The 9,033-nt window shown below is 40.2% G+C and overlaps 1 protein-coding gene across 2 annotated transcripts; it reads right to left on the bottom strand.

Annotated features, from left to right (window-relative positions):
* Positions 1–581: 581 nt before the first annotated feature.
* On the bottom strand, positions 582–8,917 carry TUFM (Tu translation elongation factor, mitochondrial). Of its 2 annotated transcripts, none has more exons than XM_026677508.2 (11): positions 8,837–8,917; positions 4,314–4,360; positions 4,050–4,212; positions 3,159–3,325; positions 2,843–2,947; positions 2,575–2,739; positions 2,354–2,486; positions 2,152–2,256; positions 1,418–1,569; positions 1,086–1,205; positions 582–919 (listed from the first exon to the last, which is right to left on the bottom strand). In XM_026677508.2, the coding sequence occupies exons 1-11, from the start codon at positions 8,886–8,888 to the stop codon at positions 749–751; spliced, it is 1,380 nt and encodes a 459-aa protein (XP_026533293.1). In that variant the 5' UTR covers positions 8,889–8,917; the 3' UTR covers positions 582–748. The 2 variants fall into 2 exon arrangements, with proteins under 2 accessions (XP_026533293.1, XP_026533294.1); XM_026677509.2 differs by having other exon boundaries at positions 8,843–8,917.
* Positions 8,918–9,033: the final 116 nt, after the last annotated feature.

Raw genomic sequence — 9,033 nt, 5'->3', positions numbered from 1 at the left:
TGTTAGTGATTCATGTACTTAGTTGCAAAAATAAGGCTGTGTATGGTTGATAGTATTTAACATCACTTTAAAAAAAACCCTTGTCAATGCAGTTAAAATACTGCTGGGAAAAAGATAAAAAGTGATGCATTTCACTCCTTCCAATGAGCACTTTAGCTTCCCAATCATATTTCTTCCTTCCCATCAAGAAAGACAACAATAATTCCCATCCCCACTTTTTAAATTCAAACATTTTTTTCTTGTATTTTCAATACTTTGTGATTTCATGCTTCCTTTCTCCTATGTATGGCAGCACAAAAACATAACAAATATGCTTCTGTGGGGTTCTTGGTGCTCCAAAATTACATTACCTGATTGGGTAACAAAAATGTCTGCAAGTAAAGCCCAGAGCACCAAGAAGCTAACAGTTCATATATATTATGTTCTATTGGAAATATGATGCTTTTGCATGCTGCTTATCTGTAATGGATTAAGATTACATAGCAGGGTTGTGCTTATGGTACACCAATGTTTTGTAGCTTCATCAGCACACCTGCATTAAGCCAGGGATGATTCTGGAGGGTGGGGAAAAAAGCTCATACTCACTTTTTAATTATTTTTATTTAAACAACTTTCACCCTTGCCCCCCACCCCCTGGTGGAACTCTCTTCTTTGAGCCAAGACTGCCACATTCATCTACTGTGCAGACTTGGATGCAGTGTCGTCAGTTTTCTAGGAAGTATTCATGTCCAATTCCAGCTGCTGCAACTTAATTATCCCAGCAATCCTCCCCTGGAGCAAGTGGCAGTATCTTTGTGACCACTCCAGTGCCCATGGTTCGAGAGCCATCCCGCAAAGTGAACCGTTGTCCTTGTTCCAAGACCATGGGGTACTGCAATATGAGCTTAAGGGAGACATTCTCACCTGGCATCACCATTTCCTATAGTAAAGAAGAGGAAAGGTATGAAGTGCAGCCTACACTTAGACCTCTACAACTGCAAAAAATGTGGCACTCTAGAAATATTGAGGTAATGCCCAGTACAAACCCCACTACTCAGCAGTGATCACGCAGAAGAAATTAGTGTGTATGGGGAAGTGATACGAACCTTTCCCTCGGGTAACTCTATGCGACAAGTCATATTCCAGGTCAGTGAGAACATAATTGGCATGAACCTAGACACAAAAGATGCTTGACGGCCACCTTCCTCTTTGGTCAGGATATAAACCTATGAAAGCAAAGCGATTCATTTTTCTTGTCTTTACAGGGTAGGACAGCAAGTTTGGGAGTACTAGCCCACCATTCCCTAGTAACCTGTTCTACCATTCTCTAGTAACGTGTTAACATGTGATCCAGAGTTTTATGGACATCTCTCAGCCCTCTACACGATGTGAAACGGCACCCTGGTATTCTGCCTTCCCACATATTTCCCTCACTCACCTGAGCTTCAATCTTCTGATGTGGTTGGACGGAGCCAGGCTTACACATGACTAATCCTCGTCGTATATCTTCTCGTTTCACAGACCGGATCAAAGCGCCCAAATTATCTCCAGCCTGTGCCTGATCCAACTGTTTGTGGAACATCTCGACACCTGAAGCCAATTACACACACATTTCTTCAAATTTTATACAGCCTCCCCAGTTCCACAAAATTATACAGGTAGTCCTCGACTTACAACAGTTCTCTTAGTGACCATTCAAAGTTACAGTGGCACTGAATAAAATGACTTATGATCCTTTTTCACACTTAATGGCCGTTGCAGCATCCCCGTGGTCACAATTTATATTTGGATGCTTGACGACTCACATTTATGATGGGTTGCAGCATTCTGGGGTCATGTAATCTCCCTTTGTGACCTTCTGTCAAGCAAAGTCAATGGAGAAACCCAGATTTGCTTAACCGTGTTACTAATTTAGCAGTAATTCACTGAACAAATGTGAGAAAAGTTGTCAAATGGGGCAAAACTCAACAAATTTCACTTAGCAACATAAATGTTGGGTTCCATTGTGGTTTGTAAGTTGAGAACTATCTGTACTTCAAGGATTGCCTCAGTCATAATTTTCAGATCATAATTGTTTAGAAACAATTGGACCGGTAACATAAGAAAAGCTGAGCTAAAAATACATTGGAAGACCAATCTTGCAAAAAAAAAAAGACGGAGGATTCTACTTACCAATCACAACTGAGCGTAAATGTGTTTTGTAACCCACAAATTCACATTCTTCCCCTTTCTTGAGAATACCACGTTCAAGGGTACCTGCTACAACAGTCCCCCGACCTAGAACAAATTAAAGCCAGTTTAAATAATAAGGTACAAAATGGATCTATGGATCCCCATCTTTTGATGTGCAGGGTATAATGTGAAGGTTTGTTACCTGGAATGGAGTAGGTACGCTCTACGGGGAGCAGAAAAGGTTGATCAAGGTCACGTTTTGGCACAGGGATGTATGAATCCACTGTATCCAGAAGCTTCATTACAGAGTTCAGTCCCAGTTCTGGATTTTGGTTCTATAAGAAAAGAACCACGGGAATTAGTAATGCATCTTAATAAAGGGAGGAAATAAAAGGAGCAAAGCTTGTGCAATGTAACACTGACCTCCAGAGCACATAGAGCAGACCCTACAATTACAGGAGCTGCTTCCCCATCATAGCCCAACTCTGTAAGTAGTTCACGGATCTCCAGCTCCACTAGTTCCAACATTTCTTTATCATCAACTGCATCAGCTTTGTTGATGTACACAATCACATGTTTCACTCCAATCTAGAATAGTGTGAGGGGATAAAAAAAGGGAAAATTGTTTAAATTTGCCCTGAGCAAATGTATCATCATGATTACTAGATGCCTCTTTTACATCAGAACCAACCTGTTTAGCAAGCAGAAGGTGCTCCCTAGTCTGTGGCATTTGTCCATCTGTTGCGGCCACCACTAGGATACAGCCATCTAATGGTGCTGTCCCAATGATCATATTCTACAAAGAAAGGGGACCGTGTCAGTTGCCAACATTAAGCTTAGAAAAACATCCTTTCATATTATTGTTGGCATAAAAATATCTCAAACAGGAAAGATACTTGGTGTTTTTTTTAATCATCCGTTTATTTAAATATATCTTGCAGGGATTCTAAAATAGGAATATTGGAATTCTTAAAAGGTTTCTTTGGCATCTAATTCCCCATGCCTACCTTGATGTAATCAGCATGCCCGGGACAATCTGTGTGACCATAATGGCGGTTGGCTGTTGAATATTCTACATGGGAGGCATTAATTGTAATCCCCCGAGCCTTCTCTTCTGGTGCATTATCAATCTCTTCATATTTCTTGTACTGGGCACTTCCAGTCTCCGAAAGAACTGGAAGAAAAAGGTAAATATGAACACATCACAGGTGTGCTTAAACTGATACATTTGAAGGGCTGGCACTATTCCTTGTCTAAGAGGACAATTCAGCTAAACAATGCTCAAAGGTTCTTTTATTCCTTTTCTGAACTTCTGAATTAGCAAAAAGAACTTTTATGCATCTCAGCCTTTTTTTTCTCCTTATACAATTATAAGTGTTAATAGAGGGGAAACAGCGTGAACGTCTTTCTCGCACTTGATAAAAGTGGAGAACACATGGTGTTTAATTCTTCACCAGAGCCTCAGTAAGGAGAAAGCATTAAGCCTACCATGTAAAACTTTGAAATAATATGCTTGAACTGATCTGAAACCCGCTGGAAGACTCCTGCTGTCTAACAGAGCCTTAACATCTTCAAATATATTGTGATAGCCATCAATCAAGATTATTCTCGATTTTTATTCCAAATACAAAGGAATAAGATTCTAGATGGGAATCCTGACTGAAAACAGCCAGAGCACCCAACACGCACAAAAAACTAACCCCTGGCAATCTTTTTTAATATCAAGCTTTAATTTTAGACCATCCTGTTTATCTATAGCTTTGGATCAGTCCAGTCAATTGCTCCAATATACTGGTGGTTCTTTAAATCAATAGCCCTTTAGCAAATAAAAAGAGAGGTGCTTAAGATAGTTATTTGGTCTTCTTTAACAACTGTGCCCATCGTTCCCCAACTCTCACTTTTAGTGATGGCTGCTGTTAATGTGGTCTTGCCATGATCCACATGCCCAATTGTTCCAATGTTGAGATGTGGTTTGTCCCTTACAAATACTTTTTTTGCTTCAACTGCAAAACATCGAATTGGGAATTCTAGTCCACTGAAGCTTGTGCCAAGTATTGGTGGCTGCAAAAAAACACAAGTAGCAATATTAAAATCTCTGAATTTTTGCCTCTAACTTGTACAATGTTTGTCTTTTCCACTCCCTGATGTAAAATGTTTCTTACCTTGGACAGTACATATTGCAAGTACTGAGACAGGCAACCACGTAGGCCTACAATACACAAATGCAATGATTGTGATAGCAATCTCATTAGTTTATGGTATTCTGCTTTTACACACTACACTGCTTCACATTCAAACACCCAATTATACTTCGCATAGCCCATTGAAATTGTTATACTCCAACCAAACCATTATCTTTGGATATTCTTGTTCTGTTCCATTCCTTCCCTTTTTGTATCATTGCATACAATTCAGCCTGCAATTTGGCAGTTCAAATCTCACCAGGCTCATGTTTGACTCAGCCTTCCATCCATCTGAGGTGGGAGCAATGTGCTGACTCTGTAAACTGCTTAGAGAGGGCCGTAAAAGCACTGTAAAGCAGTATATAAGTCTAATTGCTATAGCTATAGACATTCAACCATAATAAAACCATATACACTCAGAACTTAAAAAGCATATCTAGATTGGGGCAGAACTTTTACCGTGCAATGGTAATTCCATGTCAAATGGTCTGATTTCAGAAAAGCGCCAAGCTTGACCATCATAGATTTCGATGAAATTTTGTGTGACCAAGTGTTACGTCCCCAATGACCAAGTGTTATGTTTGCCAATACAATATTTGAGGAGATAATAGTCATATCCCATACTGCAGCCTTCTACAGTATGACTGAGGTTTCAGCAACTTTGAAACATAATATCTCTGACAATATTTTGTTGAGAGAAACAAAACTTGGCCATCTTGTATAACTTTTTGCGCTGTTAAACAAAACAATAAAAGAATTCTCATGAGCAATCTCCATCTAATAATGTGGAACAAAGTTGGCCTGAAAACATTGCAGCTCAAAAAAAGGTAAGTTTTGTTTTTTATATCTCTGGAAGGTATGATAAACGTGAAACTTTGCACGTAATAACTTAGCAACACAAGGTTTTCAAATATAAATTTTCATTCTCCTACTGCTTTCCAATAGTTCACAAATTGAGTGTAAACTTGACTTTTTTGTAAAAATGCCAAAAATAGGGGTATTTTCAGCCCGCTTTTACAAAGAAAAAAAAAGATCTTCTGGAAACTCATTAGAAAGAGCCTGTTTCAAATCCCCTAAAAAGTAGTGCTGGTTTTTCATCGCTACCATATAAAGCCTTAAAAATAGGGACAAAGTTGAGGACATTGCTATGCCAACGTTACATGTGTTCTATTATGTTTTTGTCTTGTTTTATATAATCATTACTACTATTACATTGTGTTCATCCATGGTGACATTGTCACTACTAGTTCAGGCACTTGAACCAGCAACCCCATCACCATAGGGGGCACGCCCAATAGCCGTGCAATACCAGCCATGGGTGGGTTTCTTGGTTCAGGATCCCAAGCCTGCAGTTTGGTTTCTTCCTTGAGGTTCCAAAGCTTTGTGTGGGTATCTGTCCAGTTCCCAAGCTGACGACTGGGCAGCTTATCCCAGGTTCCCAAGCCTAAAGTGGGTATCTTATATGGTTCTCAAGCTTCGGGCACACATTCCGTCTGCACCATTTGTCTAAACGTTAAGCTTATTGTACAAGATGCCAACATTAAAGAGGACTACAAGCTGCTCTTGGGAAAGGCAGTTTACGATCTGAACACCAAAGAGAGTATGTTGCAGCAATGTCAAAACTACCTGGGTGAAGAGGCACTGATAGCGCATTTGGACGAAACATTCAAGGTCTGGGATTTGGAAGTATCAATAGAATTCAAACAATGGGTTCATACTGACCGTGACATGTTGGAAACAAATTTCTTATTGTTGATGGCTTCATCAAAAAACTCGCTAGCAAAATGTGAATACTGACAGGTCACCTCTTCATTTCAAAACATCAAAGTGAATATTAGAATAAGAAACCAAACTGATTGTACTCATGGATTTTGCAGAGAATTACTTGTTTGTTGTCCAAGATGCTGCTCAAGGTTTTCACTGGGAGAATCCTCAAGCCACAGTGCATCCATTCGGTGCTTATTATGTCAATAACAAAACAATACAATAGGTCAGGGGTATCTAACTTTGGTTAACTAAGATTTATGGACTTCAACTCCCAGAATTTCCTAGCCAACTCTGAGCTTTGGAATTCTGGGAATTATGCTTATGCTTTATCAACATAATAATCCCAGACCTTGAATATTTTGTCCAAATGCACTATCGGTGCCTCTTCACCCAGGTAGTTTTGACATTGCTGCAACATACTCTCTTTGGTGTGCAGATCGCAAACTGCCTTTCCCAAGAGCAGCTTGTAGTCCTCTTTAATGTTGGCACCTTGTAGCATAAGCTTAACGTTTTGATGAATGGTGCAGACGCAGACGGAATATGTGCCCGAGGCTTGGGAACCATATAAGACAACCACTTTAGGCTTGGGAACCTGGAATAAGCTGCCCAGTCATCAGCTTGGGAACTGGACAGATACCCACACAAAGCTTTGGAACCTCAAGGAAGAAACCAAACTGCAGGCTTGGGATCCTGAACCAAGAAACCCACCCATGGCTGGTATTGCACGGCTATTGGGCGTGCCCTATGGTGATGGGGTTGCTGGTTCAAGTGCCTGAACTAATAGTGGCAATGTCACCATGGATAAACACAATGTAATAGTAGCAATGATGTCTATATAAAACAAGATGAAAACATAATAGAACACATGTAACATTAGCATAGCAATGTCCTCAACTTTGTCCCTATTTTTAGGGCTTTATACGGTAGCGATGAAAAACCAACCCTACCTTTTTAGGAGGTTTGAAACAGGCTCTTTCTAATGAGAATGATTTAACAGAGTTTCCAAAAGGTCTTTTTTTTTTTTTTGTAAAAGCGGGCTGAAAATGCCATTTTTGGCATTTTTACAAAAACCGTCAACTTTATACTCAATTTGTAAACTACTATCAGAAAGCAGTAGAATGAAAATTTATATTTGAAAACCTTGTGTTGCTAAGTTATTACGTGCAAAGTTTCACGTTTATCATACCTTCCAGAGATATAAAAAACAAAACTTACCTTTTTTTGAGCTGCAGTGTTTTCAGGCCAACTTTGTTCCACATTATTAGAGGAGATCGCTCATGAAAATGCTTTTATTGTTTTGTTTAACAGAGCGCAAAAAGTACAAGATGGCCAAGTTTTGTTTCTCTCAACAAAATATTGCCGGAGATACTTTGTCTCAAAAGTTGCTGAAACGCAGTCATACTGTAGAAGGCTGCAGTATGGGATATGACTATATCTCTACAAATATTGCATCGGCAAACCTAACACTTCACCAATGGTCATTGGGGACATGTGTGCATGTTCACACAAAATTTTATTGAAATCCGTGATGGTTGAGCAGGGACCACTAGACCACTTGACATGGAATGAATGACCCAATGATCTGGGGTTTATACTGCATTTAATCCAAGGAGCAAATAAGTATAGATTATGTAAAAATATGTATAGTATATATTTAGAATCAGCTTAGGCTTTGTCCTTTCATCTTCTCTACATTAAAGACATTTGGCTCACTCAAATATTTATTTTGTGATATTGGTAATATATTATTGTAAATGTTAGAAATTCATTCAGAATTAGCAATTAATAGACAAAAATGAGCACACAAAACTTCAGAACTGTGTATGTATTGCAGAAAGACTCTTTTCAAAAGGAATTTGTTATGCAGCAAGAAGGAACACAAAATCACCAAAAACGTCCCTCAGGAGGAAACAAATTTCTTTGGGGTAAAAATCAATTTATTTCTCCCATAAAGTTGCTAGATTCCAAGTCATGTTAACAATGGTCATTGAGCAGAAATGTATAGACTGAAGTGTAGATTTAAGTGCGTATGTATGTACACACACATAGGTACATATATGTGCATGTGTGTATAATATACATACATACATGTGTATGCATATATGTATATAATATACAAACACATATATACATATGTACATATGCATGCATATACAATAATCTTTGTCACTTTTTATTGTGAACACACCAGCATACATTAAAAATGATTTTACAAGCACGAACGCTCTCTCTCTCTTTCTTTATATATATATATATATATAAAATGAAAGGTAAGATCGGTATGGCGGTAGCATATTCTCCGGTCTCGATCAAGAACAAGAAAACGCCGCAAATAGGTTTAATGAAATGCAGCGACGCCTCGCCCAGCCCCGGTCCTTGCAGTGCTGCAGCAACCCCGTGTCTCCCACGTGTGTGAGAATCGATGCTTTACGCAGACATATAATGGGACAAAGAGAAGAAATTTCATGCGTGCGGGGTGGGAGGGGGTTGTTTCTCTCCTTCCCCTCGACCGCCTCGTGGCCGCCTTCAGCATCCTCCGTACCCCAGAACTGAAGACCAGGTCAAGGCACAGAAGGTCAGGCATTTTCTGGAGAGAACCCCGAAGGATGGGGGAACGTCGGGCCGCCTTTTTCCGCCTCCCATCTGGCCGTCGCAACGGGCTTCCCTCCTCCCCCGCCTCGCCCGCCCCTGCCCCCGCACCGGGTCGCCCCTTCTCAACGTCCGCTTGGACTGACCCCTACCGCCGTACAGCCGCCCTCGCGCCAGCAGCAGAGCAGAGGCCGCCATCTTCCCTTCCTTATCCCGGAAGAATCGTCATCAGCCACTTTCCTGACCCGAGAGGAGATGGAGAGGGATGGCACGCGCCAGGTCTAACTTCCGGCTAGAGATAAAAAAAAATTTTTAAAAGGGCGCTAATTTTGACTGAGGATCT

Source organism: Notechis scutatus, chromosome Z, assembly GCF_049901735.1.
Source record: "Notechis scutatus isolate UNSWTSFEM ecotype Mainland chromosome Z, rNotScu1.2, whole genome shotgun sequence".
Lineage (NCBI taxonomy): Eukaryota > Metazoa > Chordata > Lepidosauria > Squamata > Elapidae > Notechis > Notechis scutatus.
This window is presented reverse-complemented; position numbering and strand designations above follow the sequence as displayed.